We start from the raw sequence: 20,721 nt of genomic DNA, 5'->3' as shown, positions 1-20,721 counted from the left end.
GCTTAATGTTGAAATTGTGAAGTTTTGATGGAAATTAATAGGAAATTGGATTCCTTGTATAACATCCTGTTGACTTGATCGGCAAATTTTATTTACGGTTCTGGGAATCATCTAAATGATGTCATTGTTCGCTTAACTTGAAACACGGGAAAAGAAAATCCTTTTTTAAATGGAGCAGGACATTTCACGCTGGGAATGAGAGAACAGTGCCATCAGGTGGTGACATTTGGGTCATTCAGGCCAGTCTTGCAACATCGGGTTCATTGACGGTAAAATCCTTTGTGCGGAGTCTTTTACAGTCAGTATGGCAATAATACTTCTAGACCTATATCAAGACCCTCTTTTACAAATCAACTGAATAACTTAAAATTATGAACCCAATGTTCATAATTAGAGCTAATAATAAGAAAGCTAAAGAATTATAGCTAATTATTTGTATATTCAATCATCTAGTCCAGTGGTCTCCAAAGTTGGGGTCACAAATCAACAAGTCTGTCATTCTGAAGTAAATGACACAAATGATTGAAAAAGCAAACAATTTCAAAGAATGGACCGTTTGGTTGTTGTGTTGTCATTTATGGCCCTGTTAAATGTCTTACTGTTAATGATTACTCGGTAATTGGGGGTCTCTTATCAATAATTTGATTGTTAGAAACTCGGAACCACCGATCTAGACAATGGACACTGGATATTAGTAATAAACTGTTTCTGAGCCGTTCAAAGCAATTTAAACATCTCCTAAGCATTTAAGAGAAATATACAGTCTGTTGTTTGAATATTCGCAGTTGAAGGACTTAATTTAATTGCATATGTTTACTAAAGTACTGTAAAAAGGTCCAAATTGTGGGTACTTTAATCTTTACTTAGAGACAAATGTATCTGAGACAGTTGCTGATATGTAAATGATGTTTCGGATTTTTGTTGTTGTTATTTTTATGTAGACGGAACCTAATGTTAGAAATCTAATTCAATACACGTTGTAGTACTTGTGCCAACTTTGAGAATCAATCCTGAATTAATGCTGTGAAGCTTTTATTTTGTTTTACTTTTATTTTGAAGGAGTCTGAGCGGAAGTGTGCGGATGTCGGATGTTTCTACTGCGGCTCCAGCTAAATATGAGTGCAGATTTTCGAGCCTCGCAGTAACGCACGTAATGGCCAGGAGAAATCACGTCTCCCAGTTCCTTTAATATGCTCCCTGTTCCAGGGGAGAGGGCATCACCGGACCAGTCTGAAAATGACCACCGGTTTCAGCTCCGGTTCCTCCCGGTTCGCAGATTATTTTGTGACCTGCGGACTCGACACCGAAAGCGGGCTGGAACCCGACGAACTGTCCGGTAAGCCTATTAGCCGTTGGGGTTAAATGTCGTGCTAGGAGAACTAAGGAAAGACTTAATCGTTTAAAGTATTGTTTATTTATTTCGGTCTTCCTTGGTTTGTCTTCTAAATGATGTTTATTCGTGTATTTAAGATTTAATGCGGGCTGCTGATGTAAAAGAAGGACGAGTATAATAACGCCGGGCCTAGCTTACCGTCTCTCAGCCTGTTTGTTTGTAATGCTCGTTTAGGATCGACGGGATTACTGGCTGGTTATTCCTCTTTATCTCATTTTAATTCAGGTGTTGACCTTCACCTCCTCTCTGGCCGTGTTGGGGTGTGTTGTAATAAACATTCTCAGAAAAAAAAAAAAACACTCATGTAATTCTTAGTATGTAGATTTATTAACATTGATGTATGCTTGCACGTACCTGTTAGACATTCAAATAGAGCAATGCACACATGCAGTTCAGCCTGTCAGATGCCCCCACCCACATATACACTAACCAGCATCCATCAGAGACCCACTGTTATTGTAACATTTTCAAAGGGCACGCCCTTCCCATCAAAAACAACCACATAAATGGCTATCTTCGCAAAATAGGACAGTAACCTCTTTGGTCGTGAATTTTATCAGCAGAGATTGAGAGACCTCTGCAACATGCGTGTGGGAAATAATGGGCCTAACATGTGATGTTAGAGTACAAGTAGTTGATACTCCTGTCTTCACCCCTGACTCCCACTGTGAAGAAGATTTGGTGGTATTTGTTATGTTGTGGTGAGGGGGTTGGGGTGGTTTTATGCTGCCATGAAGTGTGATGCGAATGACCAACACTGAGTACAAGTGATTGGCACGTTCATTTTTGATGAGCAGGTATATGGTTGTGCCGATCACCAGATCTCGACCCAGCTAACATGCTGGACTGATTGGCAACAAAACCAAAACACAAAATGGGGAAAAAACAATTGTTTTTAATAATTGTTTTCCACCTCCCCAACAGAGATGCAGAGCTGTGGACTAAAGCTTTTCTGTAGGCAACTTTCTCGCTTGTTTTTTGTAGGTTTGGCACTCTTTAGGACACACAGAACAATACAGAACAACAGTTATGATATTTTTTTACTTTAGTATTGATTAATACTGATTTTTGCGGATCCCTTTTAATTATTAGCTAGCCCATATCACTGAATGTGTGTTTTTGAATTGACGGTAGGCCAGCGACACTGTCAGTACTTCAGAATATAAAGGTACAAGTAGATGGAGACAACTCTAAACATTTTGAATTACCTTCGACATAATAAGTCTGATCATTGTTTTCTAGTTCAAATTCAGCACCCTTATATATCCTGTCTTATGTAACCAAGTCTGTGTTGGGGAAAGTTGGATCTAAACTCTTCTGAGTTTTTAGTGTTTATTTATTTTTTTTCTATTTGAGGAGATTCAACTTTTTGAGTGACGGACCAGGTTTATCAGTGCAGTGGGTGACATTAGTAGAAGATGGAGCTCCAGCAGCTCCATCCTGTACTAATGTCAGGGTTTTCCATTCTAATGTCACTGTTAACAATACTTTATGGGGAAACCCTGAATGTTGAAGAACTACAAACGGGTCTACTCACCTCAGATGGTATCTCTAAGATTGCATTTGCATCCAGATGCTCCATTATGCCTGATTAACAGAAGAAAATCACCTTAGCTGTTTTCACATTCTACTGAAATGCCTCCTGCTGGGTGTTTAAAAATGAGTATTTTCGTCTCATAACGGGTAATGCCTGCATGCTAGTGTCCCATTAGGTTCAGCCATGTTTAGTAAGCTTGTTTTGAATATCTTGACTTTTGAAAATGTCAGCCAATTAAAAGCCTTCAGCACAAGTGAAGTTTCCCTGTTATCCCCTTTCTGTCTCATACTAGTGTGATTTATTGTGACTCAGCAGGTAGTGAAAGGCCTGTGAGGCTGCTGCTGTAGCTGAAAGAAACTTGTTCTTTCCTCTTTAAAGCAATAACTTGACCAAAAATCATTTTAGTTGTCTAAGGCTGATGTGCTTCTCCTTTTTACTTCCTTTCTTTAATTACTGTTTACAGCTTTAAGGACCAATTCAGTGAGTTTATGGAATGGAAGAAAAAAGCTTTAGAGCATGCAGTCTCGGACTGGGGTTGTCTTGACGCTAAAATTTCAGTCCCAATACTGATACTAAGGAAAAACACATAAAAACATATATAATTTGAAAGTGTTACTTTCCTTTTATTGCAAAGTATTAGACATGTTAACACTAGACGTGTTAATATCCTTTTATAAAAGTATGTGTAATGGATTCAGTTTTGCAGTTAACTGAATATAGGACTAACAGGTGGGGGTGAGGTGCTAATAATTGCCGCTTCGTCATTTGGCACCCGATGGAGCCGTCTGCTGCGTTCCTCAGCGTCGGTTCCCGTGGTAGATCAGATGCCTTTCGACACGTCTACTAGTTCACTACTGCAGTTACAGGAACTTTACTGACCTTTTATATATGTCTCTTAAACATCATAGCGTCTGTGTTTAAAATGCTTTACCGGGTTGTGGTGCTAGAAAAGTTAGCATCTAGTCTTACTGGCTTCATTCGGCTTTCCTGTTGGTCTGCTTTATAAGCACAATACCTCCAGTCAATGCTTTTGCCTTCGTCAGACGTGCTTGCCGTGTTACAGGAGTTTTCACTATTTTGATTCTCAGCCGTGTTTGTTCAGGTGAGCCCTTGTTAGGAAGGGAAGGGAATTAGTGTCTGCAGGGCTGCTGTGCGAAGTTGTGTACCTACCTGGGTAGATGAAATTGTCTGTTTGCATCAATTTATGAGGCAATGTAGTATCTAGTGTTGATCATATCTATATATTGATTATTTTGACAACCCTACTAGGTACAATTTTAAGCTGAGACAAAATTTCCTAAAACATCAGATGGAAAAAATATCGACATTGTTGCAGTCGGGGGTAAAAACAATGTTTTTTTATTTTGACCTTTGATCACTTGTGAAGTTCTTGTCTACTCGTCTTCTGTCCAAGTCAACTTAAAATGTTTGTTATAAAATTATGATTTATTGTTTATTTAACACAGTTAAAGACAATCAAATCTGACCTGAGTTTTGTCCATTTGGCAAAACCATGAGCTTTGTGGACGTGGTACAAAACTAAATCTTTGGAATATGTTTGGGCAGAAGAAATACTGGATTGGTATTCCTGTTTTCAAAATGTTTAAAGCTTCAGTGTGACCAAAAGATTAAAACCTGTGGTTGTTTTTCACTGCGGTTGATGAGATCAGAAAGTTTTCTCGCAGCTCGTAGAGGGGAGCATGAACGGCGCTTGTTTCAGACTTGCCTAGCATAATTAAAAGAGTCCTTAAAATGCAACTTACTGCTACTGGGTGCAAATTTTTTTTCTATCATGCTTTAGAAAACAAGTTTTTTTAAAGTGGCTTCACAGCATTGGAAGTGCATGTTTTCCCCAGGTGTGTGATAACACTTCTTTTAAGTTTCTGAGCAGAGACACAAAATGTAACCCACCGAAACTTTGCTCATACGCGCAGCCTGAAGCTTTGAGGTCAAACATCTCTGATGTTCTACTTACAGCATTTGGCTTCTGTTTGCTGTAGAAAGAGATTAGGGGCTTGCCCTTATCAACTGTTTCAGTTATGACTTGAAGAAAGGAAACGGTGTGGAAATTCCATTGTCAGAGGCTGCAGATAAACGTTTGTTGTAGGTATGCTGTTCCTAGAAGTTCTCATTTCTGCTAAGTCAGGCATAAATAAAGAGAAGTGTCTTATGGCTCCAGGTTTCAATTTGTTGGCTGCACTAGATTAGATTTTCTTGGTCAAGAGCTGTATGTAATTTATTTTCAGATTGAACTCTTAAAAAAAAAAACAAAAGGTATTCATGAACAGTGTAGTTTTCTGTTATCTCTAATAAGGTTGCCTGAGTCAGCCTTGTAGAAATGCAAAATTGGGGATTTCTGTAGCTGGTTGCTTAGAAAAGATCAAGTCAGCATCCTTTAGTTGCTTTGTTGATGATTAGAGATGAGAATAGGCTATTTCCTCCGATCAGCAGGTTGAATTCTGTAAAATCTTTGATTAATTTCATAAGTCTATTACAGAAAAACTTGCAGTATATTTATTTCTTTTGTGTGCTCTACAAAATTGGTATTGACCAGGAAGAGCGTGATCTGTGATTCTTTATTAATAAAATGAAATGAACAATAATCAGATCCAAAGCTTTGCTTAGCTTAAACCTTTAGTTATTTGTAGCTTCTCCTTGTCTTTTAGAACTAAAAGAAGCAGGACCACTGCTTTGTCTTTACATTATGAAGAACGTACACAGTTTCATTTGAACGATCGAACTGAGTTTAGGCCTTTAACTTGGCTGAAACTACCTGCTGGATGTATACTGTCAAATAAGCTAACTCTCTCCCTCTCTGTTGGTTTTCTCTAAAGATCTAAATGAGACTCGCTGTGTGATTTATTCTTAATATGATGGGAAGTGTTAACTTATGTACAGTGGGGTAAAGAAAAACAACAACAAAGAAATGGATTGAAAACATTTCTTTCAGTGGAGTGTTTGGCAGCACACTCGGCAGTTGATTTGCATATGTATGACCCTGCGGCCTCTCAGCCGCACCGGAAACAGTAGGAATCGAGGGACATGAGTAAACTCTGGACAGGCTCTCTTTATTCAGATGCTAAATATCCTTATAAATTTTCTGGGCTGGCTCTCTTCAACCCTTCTCTGCAAACAAATGAGGATGAATGGCCCGGCTAGAAAGCTTGCTCAGTCTCATTGATTATTTTCTTTCTCAGTAGCTCAGTTTGGGGATTTTTACTATCTATCTGAAAATAAATAAATATTATAACTTTGGAGAAATACATATGAGGTTAGTTTGTGGTATTGGGCCTTATCAGGTTTTAGTGCAAATGATATATTTTTTTAAGCGTCTGTCTCATTGGGTAATCGTAAAAAGAAGAGAGGAAAACACACTGAAAACGTTAGATTTTAGATGATGCGTAAAAACGACTTTTGTCCCTTGTTTGAATAAGACATGCATGATTTTGGTCAGTACCTTAGATGTAGCCTCGAGACCTGGAGGTTAGCATTGGCCCCAAAATGGCAGCGCAGTTACACCAATGCACCCTTTTCTTTAAGGATTTGTCTTACCTTCACATCCTTGACAATCTTTTTTTCCTCGGGTGAAACTTCATTTAAAAACCTGAAGAGATGAAGCAGATTACAAGATGTTCTTGGCTTGAAATCTTCATTGTTCAGGATTATAGAAAGTGACAGACAAGGTGGATTATGTGATGTTAAAATTGTTTCCTTGTGGTAGGGGAACATGTTTGTATTTTCCAAATGTTTTGATCGGGGCGATTTTGACCTAAAATGATCACAAAATAGTTTGGATTTTTACACAATATCTGGGCGGTATTACTATAACAGTGATCAACTCTGGTGCATCTGCAACAGTCTGGCAGATGGTCAGATCTGTCTGCCCACAGCAGGACAAAAGCACCATGTTTTACAGGTATTTTGCCTCATGAACCATGAAGGTTCAGTTCCAAAACAAAGCTGAAGGTTAGTTGCAGACTTTGTCACACAGGGTGTGATGTTGCAACCACTCACTGCAGGAAGCCTTGAAAAATATTTTGAATTCTGTTTCTGTATCTTACTACTTCACATTTGGCTCAGTGGGTAGTGGTCTTGCAATTGGAAGGTTGTGGGTTCAGAAGTTGAGTTCTTCTTGACTATAACTCCACGGGAAGTGAGGTCCATCCATTTTCTGGCGATCCTCTCTACAGTAGGCGTGAGCGTGTCGGCGCACAGAAGCCCTGTAAAAGTGTGGGTGGTCTCTGACTCCTCATCCCATCAGTGCTGCTTTACTACTCCCACTGCTATCCGTTTACATCCTCGTGGCATCACAGACCTTTTGTTAGAATACACGACGAATCAAGAAATAACGGGTGCTGTTGTAGATTCATTAGGACGTCACAGGGAGGTTTTTCTTGGCTTGTGATTGGCTGTGAAGTGAATGGACATTTGAGTGGAACTCCCATTCGCTTAAAACAAAAGTAAGCAAAATAAAAGAGTAAAAATGTTTTTTTTTTTCTTTTTGGAAAATCACATTTTAGTTGTAATGTTTAGACTTCATAAATAAGCTTTACCGAAAATGAAAAAAATAGCAACATTTTTAAATGTAAAGGGAATAGGAAAGGCTAGATTTTGTTAATTTATCTGTTTGTTATTGTTTTTTTTATATGTCTGTATAGATTTTACCACACAATTGATGCAGAAAATACCATTTTATTTTTCTTTTCTACTCAAAGGCAAAAAATACTTCCAATATTAATCAAACAAATGTAATAAAGTCTATATTTAGAGAGCTGAATAAATCCAAGGGAAGTACGTTTTGCTGGTCTAGGCAATTATATTTCGTAGAAATGAGGGCAACTGTAAATGGTACTGACCCTACAGGACCGGATCATTTTTACAGGATAATTATCTGGAAACCTTCACATTTATGGCTTCAGTTAATTAAGTTTTTGCATCAACATAAATTGTATTTTTTAAAATCTTTTTTTTTATCTATTTCAGTAATTTGTGAGTTCAATCATATTGGAACTATTACTAGTATGGGATTGTCAGCCTTAGACCACTTGATGCTGATTTAGATAAGATGGCAGACAATTATTTCCTGTATAACCAGATAGTTGAACTGCTGTAATGTACTTTAGAATCACTTGTTTTACTCCAGGTTTGTTTTTTTCCCCCATATGCTCAAATTGACTTAGACCATTGAGAACATCTTTATGGATTTTGTTTTATCTGACTTGCTATATAGGAATGTTTGCTTTAGTCTTCCTCTGTTTTGCTGCTGGCGTGGGCTCCGATAAAGACCTCCTCGTGTTTCACAATCGACAAAGTTTGCTGTTTGAGTTCAAAGTTCAGCCTTTTTGTTTATTGTGGTGTTAGTTTTTTTTATTGTTAGTTTTTATTTTTATTTTATTTACAGCTACCTTCTGTTAATGCTTATTGGCTCATTTATTACCCCAAAACTTAACTCTGTTCATCAGAATTGTATATTTGAAAAATAAAAACTGTTTGGTCGCTCTACATGCTTTTTGAAATAAACACCACGATTTATCAGCTTGATGATGTCTGAGAAACTGCTATCGCTGCCTTCCTAGTTGTAGATAAATCATTGCTCTCGGTCACAAAGGTTACTCCACAGGTTGTTTGGGGCGCCGTGGCTTAGTTTTAAAGCCAATTGGAAGATTGAAGGTTTGATCCCTTATTCTGCCACAGTGTCCTTTGGCAAGAAAACAAGCCCCTCGATGACCTTGAAATGGTTATCGGAGAAAAACTGCTGCGTATTTGCAGTCTGTCTTCATATTTATTCATATAGTTATATAGAAAATGAAGGTTTTTATGGTGTACAGTGTTGATTGAATAAAGTTGTACTTGCTCTGTAGCCAAATGTTTGCACGTTTGGTTCAAGACTTGCAGCTTGTACAATTTCAGCATTATATATTCTCTCTGATTTAAAATCGGTGAAGTTTTGTGCCTTTTTATTAATGTTGAATATAAATGGAGACATTCCCTTTTTTTTTTTTTTTTCTTATGTTTTCAGTCCTAGCAATCCAGTGGCCTGTTGGTTGCTGATGTTCCTGTTGTGGTCTGCGTTGTGTGTCTGGCCTAGTTTCGACTGTGTGAGCTGTTTGGATATGAAAGCATCAAACAGATTAAACTAAATCCTTAAGACTTTCAGTCCGTCACCAGGACATCTTGAACTGCACTGAAGAGCCCAATATAAAAATCGGTTCTGCTGCTCATTGAGAGCATTTTAATCTGATCATTTGCTTGTAAACCTGACACCACTTTTATCAGTTCTCCTATAAAATGCATCTATTATTCTAAAGTTATTTCTGATCAGTGAGCAACAGAAGAGGACAAGATCTGCAGATGTGAGGAAATTGATTATATCTTGGCTTTGTGAAAGCCATCATTTGATGAATGTAATAAAAAATGATTTCCTTTTTGTGGAAAAGTCCCCGTTTGTCTTTGGGAACATTATAGCCGGAGAACAGCTTTACTTCAGCGCTGACGTAGAGGACCCAGAAATGCTTCGACAGCATGTGTCCCTCGTCTCACGTTTTTGGGCTTTACGGTGCTACGTGTGTGCAGGCAGAGGTTTTTCATTATTGCTTAGCAAATGTGATGCATGAGGAGGGTTGTCAGTAGCATTGCCTGGCTGCTTGCAAAGAGGACAGAGCTGCTTCTTTATGTGAAATGTTAGAGAAGCTAACATAGCCACAGGGCTGAGATGTAAGTGCAGTCATTCACCATTATCCAACCCATGACCGCCTGCTGACGAGATCCACATTTTAAACAGAGTTCACTCAGTCTGAAATGTCTGTATAAAATGAACATAATAAACATTACTACTTTATTATTAAGCACTTTGGGATTTCATGTTGGGATTTAGACACTTAAATACACAGGAAATCTCACCTCCATAGATGAGAATATCACAGAGATGTTGATATATTTCAGAATTTCTCATTTTGCATGAATTACTGCCTCAATCTGATGTGTTATGGGGGTGATCATCCTCTGGCTCTGCTAAGGTGTACAGAGAGCCCAAGTATCTTTAATATTAGCCTTCAGCTCAGCTGCATTGTATGGTCTGGTGTTCTCATCTTTGTGTCAACAGTGATCTATAGATTTTCTGCAGGGTTTAGATCAGGCTAGCTTCCTGGCCAATCAAAAACGGTGTTGCCAGGGTCTTTAAGGGAGGAACTAGTACTTTTGGCAGTGTGGAGAGGTGCTTAATCCTGGTTGATGAAATCAGCATCTCCACAAAGCTCATTGGCAGTGGGAGGCATGAAGTGCTCTAAAACGTCCTGGTAAATGGCTGCACTGACTTTGGACTTGATGAAACCATGTTGACCAACACTAGCAGATGCAATGGCTCCCCAACTCCTCATTAACCTCACACTGAACCTTAAGCAACTTGAATTCTGTGCCTCTCCGGCCTTTTTCCGGACTCAAGGGCCGTAATTTCCAAATGACATACAAAATATACTTTCATCTGAAAAGAGAACTTTGGATCAGTGAGCCAAAAATTGTCAGACATCAGACAAGGAGCTGGGATCTGACAATCACCGCCTCTGACATTGGTTCTGGTTCAGAAGTGGCCCTACACAAGGAATATGACAGTTGTAGTCTGTGTCCAGGATGCATCTGCATGTGGTGGCTGTTGAAGCTCCTGCTGCTGTCTACACCTTGTGAATCTCCGCCCAAACTCTTGAGAGGACTTTACTTCACAATCTGCTCTAGGCGGCAGTAATCCCAAATGCTTAGTTTGATGCTTTTTCTTCCACTAAACTTTCCATCAGTACACTTGGTGGACTGTCAGCTTCTTTAGCGATGAACTTTTGTGGTACCCTCATTGCGGACAGTGCTGATGACTGTTGGACAACTATCCCTTTTTCCCCCCCTTTCTGTTTTTAATTGTCTTGCATGAGATCATTTTTGGACAAACGTTTGGTTTTTCATTAACTGGAAGTCAGAATCTCCAAAATTAAAAGACACAAATACTTGAAATATATCACCCGGTGTGAAATGAATCTATGTAAGCGTCACCTTTTTATTGCTGAAATAAGTAAACTTTTTAATGATGTCCTAATTTACTGAGATGCAAATGTTTGCTTAATAATTGATCAGGTTTTGTTTTTCGTGAATCCTCTTAAACCTAAAGTAAAAAGTGTCTTCGACTATATTGTTATTTTTTGTGAGGATATAGCATATAGTACCAGCTTCCAGGCACGTTAGCTGGCTCAGGTTTGCATTTTTCACTGTAATTCAGTCTAACAAAGCTGCCAGTACAACTTGTTCTTTTCCTTTGTGTTCGAGTTGAGAACATTTGTCCGCGCTGCAGCAGAGAGGTCACAACAGATCTTTAGGATGAGCCGCTAAAACTCAAGAGCTGCTTGGTCCTTGTATCACAACCCTGGCAGCTGGCTTGGACCAGCCGATCCACCTGACACAGGCAGATGATGTCCTCTGTGTGTGTATTTTGTGCTTTTTTTTTTTTTTTTTTCTCATAGAGAAGCTTTAAAAGTACAGTTGTGAGAATGTGTGTGCACAAACTGAGAGGTGATGCGCTACCCAGCAAGAACTGGGTTTTTAATTACCATATTTGTTTTGTTTTATTTGTTGTGTAGCTTTATGCCAGTATATAGAGGATACTAAATTCAGAGATGGGGCCAGAGGAAAATTGGCGATGTCAAACGAAGGTAACCATTCCCACCACACACTGCTTCTTCGTCCTGACCTGAGCTTAGCTTTGACCCATGTAACCTTCAACCTGATGCACCTTGTTATCACCCTGCCCCCACTCCACTTCTGCATTCCCTCCTTTTTTTTTTAAACCCCCAAATATGGGATGGATTTTTGCCCTTCCTGTTTTGTGCACTCCTGATTTCTCTCCTCCTGGTTTCATGCCCCTCCTCTCCTCCAGTAGCAGCTGAACAAGGAGCTGATGTCCGACTATCACCGCTTCTGTATCTCGCACACACATCCAGTGTCGCCTGCACTGGCATCGCTTGGTCGATGTTTACTCTACCCCTAAACTCTCAATGACTTTTCAGTACTGCCTTGGTGTGTGCAACACTTCTGCTTTACTCTGGGTCTAAATCAACTCAACTCTTGCTTCTCTGACTGATTACTCTGTGTGTCCCTCTGTACTGCCATTAAAGCTGCCGTGAAGCATTTTGATCCACAATGTTTCACTTTTCACCACAAGATGCAGCTGTTAATTTGTTTACTTTTTCGGCACAGGATGCAGATGGCAGCTTTACATGATGCAATACAAACTTCCTCTAAAGAGACACATGCTGATTTTTATTATTTATTGTTTTCTCTTTCCCTTGGTGATGCGCCTGGCACTATAAGCTTGCTTCTGATCAAGCTGCCTTTTTTTTTTTTTTCCATTTTCTGCATGTGATAAAACTAACTAAACGCATACATGTCTGTTTTTGCATTTCTCTCTGTTGGTTTGACTTCCAGGTGAGAATTTTGAGCAGAGTCCATTGCGGAGAACTTTTAAATCCAAAGTCCTAGCACATTATCCTGACAATGTCGAGTGGAATCCATTTGACCAGGATGCAGTTGGCATGGTATGTTTATTTGTGTTTGACGAAAAAGTATTGCATGTTGCTGAGGTTTAGTGTTGAAATATAATCGTTTTTATCTGATTTCCTTTGTGCACCTCGTCTCGCAGCTTTGTATGCCGAAGGGTCTGTCGTTCAGGACACAAGTTGACTCCAGAGAGCCACAGTTCCACTCGTTCATCATCACCAGAGAGGATGGCTCCCGGACCTATGGCTTTGCCCTCACTTTCTTCGAGGAGGTGACCAGCAAGCAGATATGCAGTGCAATGCAGACTCTTTACCACATGCACAACGCAGAGCAGTACGACATCTTGCACACCCCCACCTCCCCGCAAGGACTGGAGGACCAGCGACTCCCCCAGTCCCGTCCCGTGCTTCATGCTGCTCCGGCCATCTCCCGTCTACAGCGCTTCAACTCGTATGACATCAGCCGCGACACGCTGTTCGTGTCCAAGTGCATCTGCCTGATAACGCCCATGGCTTTTGCTCAGGCCTGCAAGAAGGTGCTGGAGCAGCTTCACCAGGCTGTCACGTCCCCCCAACCCCCGCCGCTGCCGCTGGAGAGCTACATCTACAACATCCTCTACGAGGTGCCTCAGCCACCTTCAGGGCGCTCGCTCAAGTTCTCGGGGGTCTACGGTCCCATCGTGTGCCAGAGGCCGAGCACTTCTGAGCTCCCGCTCTTTGACTTTGCCATCAGCGAAATGTTTAATCTGCTCGGGGTGGAGAACGTTCTTCAGCTGTTTACGTGTGCCCTGCTTGAGTTGCAGATCCTGCTCTACTCACAGCGTAAGTCGCTCTCGTCTACTGTTACATTCTGTGCTTTCACGCAGCCTTTAAGCTTAGTCTCATGGGATCGCAGGTAGATGCGGAACTGGTTAACATTGCAACCAGCATCAAAGAAGTGAATATGTTAAACGGCTGTTTAGTTTAAAAATGCTTCACCAAAACTGTACACGCCTTGTTACTGTAGATGGGAAGGGAGAAGTTACCAATGCATTAATTAAGAATGATCAGATTTTGTATGATTGTTGGTCTCGACATGATGAAGTGCCTTGCAAAAGTATTCATACTCCTAGGAACTTTATCAGAAATCAACCAGAAGCCTTTAAAGTGATAGACTAGTTTTTACAAATAGAAATTTTCAAATTTGGTCTGCATTAGTATTGAGTCATCTTCACTTTGCTGCCTCTAAATAAAATCCAGAGCAATCGTTGCCTTCAAAAGTCACCTAATTAGAAAATTCAGCTGCCCTGTGGTGATTTATTCTCAGTGTAAATAATAGAGCTGTTCTATGACGGCTTTAGAGGTTCGTTGGAGAACAAACAGCATCACGAAGACCAAGCAACACAACAGACAAGTCAGGAGTGGCATTATGGAGACTTTTCCATGCAATTCGGTTTATTTGTTTCAAGCAGGGTTCGGTTATATAACAGTATTTCAATATTCGAACCTTTCAGTGTTCAGTCCATCTTCTAAAAATGGAAGCAGTATGTCACCACTGAACACCTACCAAGGCATGATGGTCGACGTGGCCTGAACTTACAGCCAGAGCTACAGTGGAATAGTTTAAATCAAAGCAAGTTAATGTTTTCTAATGGCCCAGTCAAAGTACAGGCTAAAATTCAATTGAGAATTGGTGGGAAGATGTGAAAATGGTTGCTCACAGACTCTCCACAGCCAATCTGACTGACCTTAAGCTATTTTACAAAGGAGAATGGGGAAAATTTTAGTCTCTAGATTTGCAAAGCAGCTGGAGATATATCCCTAAAAGCCTGCGACACAGTGTTCACTTTGAGGGGGGGTGGCCAAATGCAAGGCATGCCTCACTTCTTGAATTTCTTTTTTTACTTTTAGAGTTCCTTCTACTTTGCATTTAAGCACCATTTTGTATTGGTTTATCACATACAAATTCCAATAAAACACAGTAAAACATTAATGTGAAAACGTTGAAGCGGTTTTAATAATTTTGTGGGGTGCCGGAGATAATCTTGGCATCAGGGCATTATGCTTCTTTAAGGAATTCCCCCTTGCACTTTCTTGCGTGAAAAGGAAATGAAATCCTGCTAAAGAAAGCCTTCGGCAGGTTTTCGAGACAACTACAACTGACCGAGTGCAGGTGTAGGTTTCTATGGCTGGTGGGCTGCTTTGCATGCTCTGCTGTCAGAGTATTAACCATTTTACGCAACCTAGCTCATCTCTGAGAAGCTTGGAAAATTAGCATCATTGACAATAGTGTAAACAGTATTTTTCAAATATACTATTGATCTATAGATTTTTCTGTGCTGTTTATTTCGGTTTAACATTTGCACAGAACACTCGGCAAGAATCAAACTTCTACTTGTTGTCATTTTCTTTCATAAACACTTGATTAGTCCTTTTAATCACTGAGGTCTCATCGCTGTCTTGATTTATTTATCAACAGTCTGAATCTGGCATTGCATGATGAGCAGAGCCTGCATGTTTTTAAAGAGATTTTGGAGAAATTAGCATATCGCTAAGGGATGCTGGGTCTGGTGTGGCGACTGGATCCATTACAATTGCAAGAGTGAGAGCCAAGTGGTTTACAAAACGGCGGGGGCCAGGAGGGAGAAGATTTTAAGGGGGAAAACTGTGGTGTTGCCAGGCAACCCAGAGACGGAGGAGGATGGCGATGATGCAGGATGATTGTTATTGGTCGGGAGTGACATCATACCTCTTTTCAGCCCCGTGACGCTCATCGCTGCAGAACATGTGAGGGGTGTTCAGAAGAGTTGAGGCCTGGGGATCTTCCGGCGAGAAGAAAATTGGCTACGCACTAGAATAAATACTGAGGAGAGACATCTTCTGCCAGTACAGAAACAATCAGAGGCTGTTGTCTGTTGAAAACAAATCTACAATTCAGAAGCCTGATTTTAGGTTTTAAAATAACAAATGTTTTTAGTAATTTTTTTTATTGGAAAAAAACTTGTCCTGTTTTTCTGATAAGATCATCGTGTGGGTACCAAGGGCTTTGATTCGTTTTTATTCCTGGGTATTTCCTGCCCCTGTGTGATTCATGCAGTTGAAAGTGACGGGACCGATTAGAGGAGAGCAGCATGATGGGAAGATCTGACCTGACTGGGGTTGTTTAACTTACACATGTATGCTCATTAGAGCCACAGCAATGAACATGGCTGCAGATGTCCCTCTGTCTGGCTTTTTTCATACACCCTCATACACCCTCCTGCTTGCTTTTCAATCATCTACACATGATTATTGGGGAACAGGGTTATCATATTTTTCTAGTTTATTCTAGGTTCATTATTTTTATATTTAGCAACATAAAATATATTGCAAAAAATATTTGTACACCCATCCAAATAACTGAATTCAGCTTCCAATCACTTCCATGGCATTAGGTGTATAAAATCAAGCACCTAGGCCTGCAGACTGTTTCTTCAAACGTTTGTGAAGGAATGGGTCGCTCTCAGGAGCTCAGTGAACTCCAGCGTGGTACTGGGACAGGATACCACCTGTTCAACAAGTCCAGTCGTGAAATTTCCTCAGTCCGAAATATTCCAGTAGAAGAAGCGAGTGGGAATGACAGCAACTAGGACACGAATCGGTAGGCCGCGTAAACTGACAGACAGTGCACAGAGGTCGCCAACTTTCTGCAGAGTCAGTCGTTACAGACCTCCAAACTTCATGTGGCCTTCAGATTAGCTGCATCCAAGCCATACATCACAATGTGCAATGCAGCACGTCGGGTGCAGTGCTCGAAAGCACGCCGCCACTGGACTCAGTGGAGGTGCGTTCTCTGGAGTTGCTATTCAGGAGCTGCGCTTGACCCTCTAGTTCCGGTGAAAGGAACTCTGAATGCTTCAGCCCACCAAGAGATATTGGACAATTCAATGCTCCCAACCTTGTGGGAACAGTTTGAAGATGGCCCTTTTCTCTTCCAACATGACTGCACCAGTACAAGCAAGGTCCATAAAGACATGGATGAGAGAGTTTGGTGTGGAGGAGCTTGACTGGCCTGACCCTGAGCGGACACTGAGATTCAGGCCTTCTCGTCCAACATTAGTCTATGACCTCACAAATGTGCTGTTTGGAAGAATGGTCAAATGTTCCCACGAACACGCTCCTAATCCTCGTGGACAGCCTTCCCAGAAGAGTTGAAGCTGCTATAGCTGCAAAGGGTGAACCAACATCCTATTGAAGCCTATGGATTAAGAATACGATGTCATCGAAGGTCATATGTGAGACAAGACAGGTGAGGAAAACTTTTGGCAATATAGTGTAGATCTGGATCTGTGGTACTGATTTCTCCTGATGTCTCTCAGGACTGACAGGCTGATCTGACAGAGTTAAGTGAAAGTGCCAGTGTTTAACACTTGACTTTTTAATGATCTATTTGTCCATTCAAGAAAAATGTCTGCTTTTAAGGAAACTGGAATGTTGAAACACATCTATTAGGTGCTTTACACAGCTGACTTCACATCTGCACTGAATGAGTAAATAGTTGGCAGCATAACTTCATGTCCAAACTAATATCAGCTCTCTTTTAGGTCATCTGCAAAATATTCCAGTCATGCAGCTTTTTAAGTAGTTTCCTGTTCTGATGGCCTACTTTAAAAGAGCTTGGCTGATATTAGCATTCTTGTCCCTATCCTGGGAAAGACAGCATGCTTGAGAAGGAATGAGTGTTCCCCACTTATGGACCAGCACAGAGCCAAATGTAGCAATGGCATTTATTCTGGCACCATAAGAGGAGAGGCAGAGCTGCTGCTGAATGCACAGTAGGTGTCAGCTGGGATTGAGCAGGAATGCAGATGAGGACTACACACATATTTGCATGTATAGCCGTTGACTGAGGAGTGCAGCCCTGAGCTCTGAGGAGTGGTGCTGTGTGAGGTCAGGGTGGAGTAATTTAAAGTTAATCAGCTGGTCAGCTGCCTGCAGCTGTGTCACGCTTCGGTGTCTCTGTTCTCCAGGGGGCAAAGGGCAGATACGCCTTAAAAGAAGAAGAAACCAAAACTAGGGCTTAGTCTGTTTTTAAAATGTGAAAGACTTGGTTTAATCTAATAGTAAAGATGGACTCATTTAACCTATTCTACCTTAAAGGGCGGGGTATGGCACAGGTGTCAAACTCCAGCCCTCAAGGTGTCCTGCAACTTTTAGATGTCTCTCCTTCAACACACCTGAGTCAAGTTCTCCAGAGTCCTAATTATATTTATATATATATATATATATATATATTCCTTTTTTATTAAACTCTAAAATAATATATGTTTTGATGCATTTGATGAAGCTTTTGACTCCCCTATCATGGGAAATTTGGCTGCTTCTGACATCTGTCTGATTGGTGCATCTCTACATATTTTGCATTATCATCTGTGCCATAAGCCCAAGTAAAAAAAGACCAACACAAAAACTCATTCCTGGTTTACACGATCTAAAGTAGGGCACGGTTTTAATGTTTAATAGCCCTGCCCTTATTCTAAAATACAAATGTTTACATTGATCGGAAAGTCGAAGCTCATTTTGAATGCCATATAACTGCACTCATTCAGTTGCGTAACAAAGATAATGTGGCTCAAGCAGCTTCCTGTCATGTCTTGTTAGTCCAGTTTGTCTCTGCAGGATGTCTTCTTTGCTGCAGAAAACTCCTGCCACTCTGTTTTAGATGACTTTAAACTGTCGTGCTGTTCAAAATCATTTCTTTTAACTGGAGCTCATTTTTGTCAGCAGTTTGTTTCTATAAGTCCCGCGTCAGCTGATCAGCCTTAATGACGCTCAGCTGACTTGTCTTATGATGCCGTCAGGCTTTGGTTTTGGTAATTTACAGTAGAGTTTCAACATTTTTTATTGGTCATATTAATACAATTCTAGTTAATGACTCGTGTATGTGGTCAGTTTGGGTTTAACTCAAGAGAATAATGTCACCAGATTTGTAGGATTTAGTTCCACAAACAAATCAGACATTAAACCTAGTAATATAAAAATATATATACTGCTTGTAGATATCCTTGATTAACCTCGTGCTTTTTGCGTGTGTGAAATAGATTACCAGAGGCTGATGACGGTGGCAGAAAGCATCACGGCCTTAATGTTCCCCTTCCAGTGGCAGCATGTCTATGTTCCCATTCTGCCCGCTTCTCTCCTGCACTTCCTGGACGCTCCTGTGCCGTATATGATGGGCCTCCACTCCAATGGGCAAGACGACCGCACAAAGCTGGAGCTGCCGCAGGAGGTCCAAAATTAAAACTCACACACACACACACAGTCATAGATCGATAGATCGATAGATAGATAGATGGAGAACGGAGGTTCAGTTTAAAAAATGTTAATGTGTGTAAATGGATTTCAAAGTAAAGGTTGTTTTCATAGAATAAAATGGACCTAGAGCAAACTGGCAGTTCTAGGTTGACCTATAGAAGTTATGGATACACATTTTCTCAATGTCCTCACAGCTCCTCTTCTTTTCAATCTTCATCTGTCTACATTTTGAAGCTACTTAGAGGTGTCTAGTTACTCCAGATAATTGGACCCTGAGTCCATTTATATTTAACTTCCCTGGTGCCTCGAGTGTGCTGGGATATTTCAAGCCAGTCAGCTTTACTCCGCAGCTTAGTTGACCAGCAGTCAGCTTGTTACCGGGAAATGTTTCTGTTTGCTTTTATATTTTTGCACAGAAGTGTTGAAGGCAAAATCTAATGACACAGACGTGGGTTCCATTAAAAGGTTGAACCGTGAAATTTCCAGTTTGTGGAGTTTCAATTAATATTATTATTAATTAATATTTATCGCATGGATTGAGTGATCGTTTTTCTAACTGAAATAATTTCCCCCCAGGCTAACTTGTGTTTTGTGGACATCGATAATCACTTCATTGAACTGCCGGAGGAGCTGCCGCAGTTTCCCAACAAGCTGGAGTTCATTCAGGAGATCTCAGAGGTGCTCATGTCCTTCGGCGTGTCTCCAGAGGGAAACATCCGCTCCAGCGAGAGCCAGGCCAGGTACCGCTTCCGATCCGTCGACGTGGTCTCAGACAAGCGCAACGGCAACCTGGGGTCGCCCCTCAGCTCCTACCTGCTGAGAGAGAACGAAACGATCGCCCGGCTGCAGGCGCTGGTCAAGAGGACTGGTGTCAGCCTGGAGAAGGTGAGAGATGTCGTCATCTCATGAATTGCAAATGGCCAGCTCAGATGGTCATTTAACATGTAGTCGGGCTTAATTTTTAATGAACAAGGTATCATTGATCCAAGAAAAAGAACAGCCTGACAGTCCAGTTCCTTATTAAGTTACCAAGGTGGAAAATATGAATAAGCTATATGTAAAATTTCATGTGATTCACGCGATTATATGATGATGTTCTGTGTTTAGGGCAACAGATCATTACAAAATTAAAGAATAAGTGAATATTTTTATATTTTGGATGTACTGAACTAAAGGCTCTATTATGCAATGAGCCGATATGCATACTGTGTGGAATGAACAAAGTCACGTCAGCATATTGTTTTTTACATTCCTACGTCGTGATCGGGTTGTTTGTTTACCTCTAAAGTGGCGTTTTACCTGCATTAGTTCTCACAATGATGGCAGTGTTGTTGTTGTTGTTGTGTTTTGGAACCAGCTGTTTACCCCACAGTGCAGCTGAAAGATGGTTGAAGCCTGTAATTGTCGTTTAAGACCAAATGTTTTTGAAAATCCAGTTAATTAGGGATTTGAAGTACTGCTTGGGAATATAGCTTACCCAGATGACAAAATGTGCTCATGCTGGTTAGAGTTTGCACATTTAACATTGTTTTTTGCTAATTTGCATACACTGAATAATCAGGGTGAATTCGATGCCTGAATAAACTAATCTCTATATGAGAAGTCTAATCCACTTATGAACTTATTGCAGCCATTGCTCTCCCTGAACAGATTAGGGAGTCATCCCTGTATAGTTTGTCAGCTATGAGGTCAATCCGTTCTTATTCTTATTCTGTCTAAACTCACTGGTGAGTTACTATTTAAGTAACAAGGAAGGGATTCAATGGTCCCTAGTTGAGGTTAATAAACCTAATTCAGCATATTTTGTTTGTTAAACATGTTAATGGCGGTACTCCTGCTTCTTATTTTAGCCTCCTGGTTTCCTTTCCCCAGACCGTGCTGATTCATCAGCAGCCCATGATGGCAGTTAGATGAGATAAGGAGGAAAATGTGCTGTTTTCTTTATTTTTCTTCCTGTTATACCAAAGGAGCCGTCACTTTCTTTTTTT

The 20,721-nt window shown here is 40.5% G+C and overlaps 1 protein-coding gene across 4 annotated transcripts in view; it reads left to right on the top strand.

The window, feature by feature from the left end:
• The first annotated feature begins 1,085 nt into the window (after positions 1-1,085).
• Positions 1,086-20,721, top strand: part of dennd5a (DENN/MADD domain containing 5A) — a 32,232-nt gene continuing 12,596 nt past the window's right edge. The window contains exons 1-6 of one of the 4 annotated variants that reach the window (XM_047362866.1): positions 1,086-1,336; positions 11,546-11,617; positions 12,390-12,499; positions 12,604-13,282; positions 18,520-18,707; positions 19,310-19,618. In XM_047362866.1, coding sequence (XP_047218822.1) covers positions 1,237-1,336; positions 11,546-11,617; positions 12,390-12,499; positions 12,604-13,282; positions 18,520-18,707; positions 19,310-19,618 — 1,458 coding nt within the window. In that variant the 5' untranslated portion in view covers positions 1,086-1,236. The remainder of the gene's footprint in view (positions 1,337-11,545; positions 11,618-12,389; positions 12,500-12,603; positions 13,283-18,519; positions 18,708-19,309; positions 19,619-20,721) is intronic. The other 3 variants (XM_047362868.1, XM_047362867.1, XM_047362869.1) reach the window with 3 other exon arrangements.

This window comes from Girardinichthys multiradiatus, chromosome 4 (assembly GCF_021462225.1).
Source record: "Girardinichthys multiradiatus isolate DD_20200921_A chromosome 4, DD_fGirMul_XY1, whole genome shotgun sequence".
Taxonomy (NCBI): domain Eukaryota; kingdom Metazoa; phylum Chordata; class Actinopteri; order Cyprinodontiformes; family Goodeidae; genus Girardinichthys; species Girardinichthys multiradiatus.
Note: the sequence above shows the minus strand (reverse complement) of the source record. Positions and strands in the feature narration are given on the sequence as shown.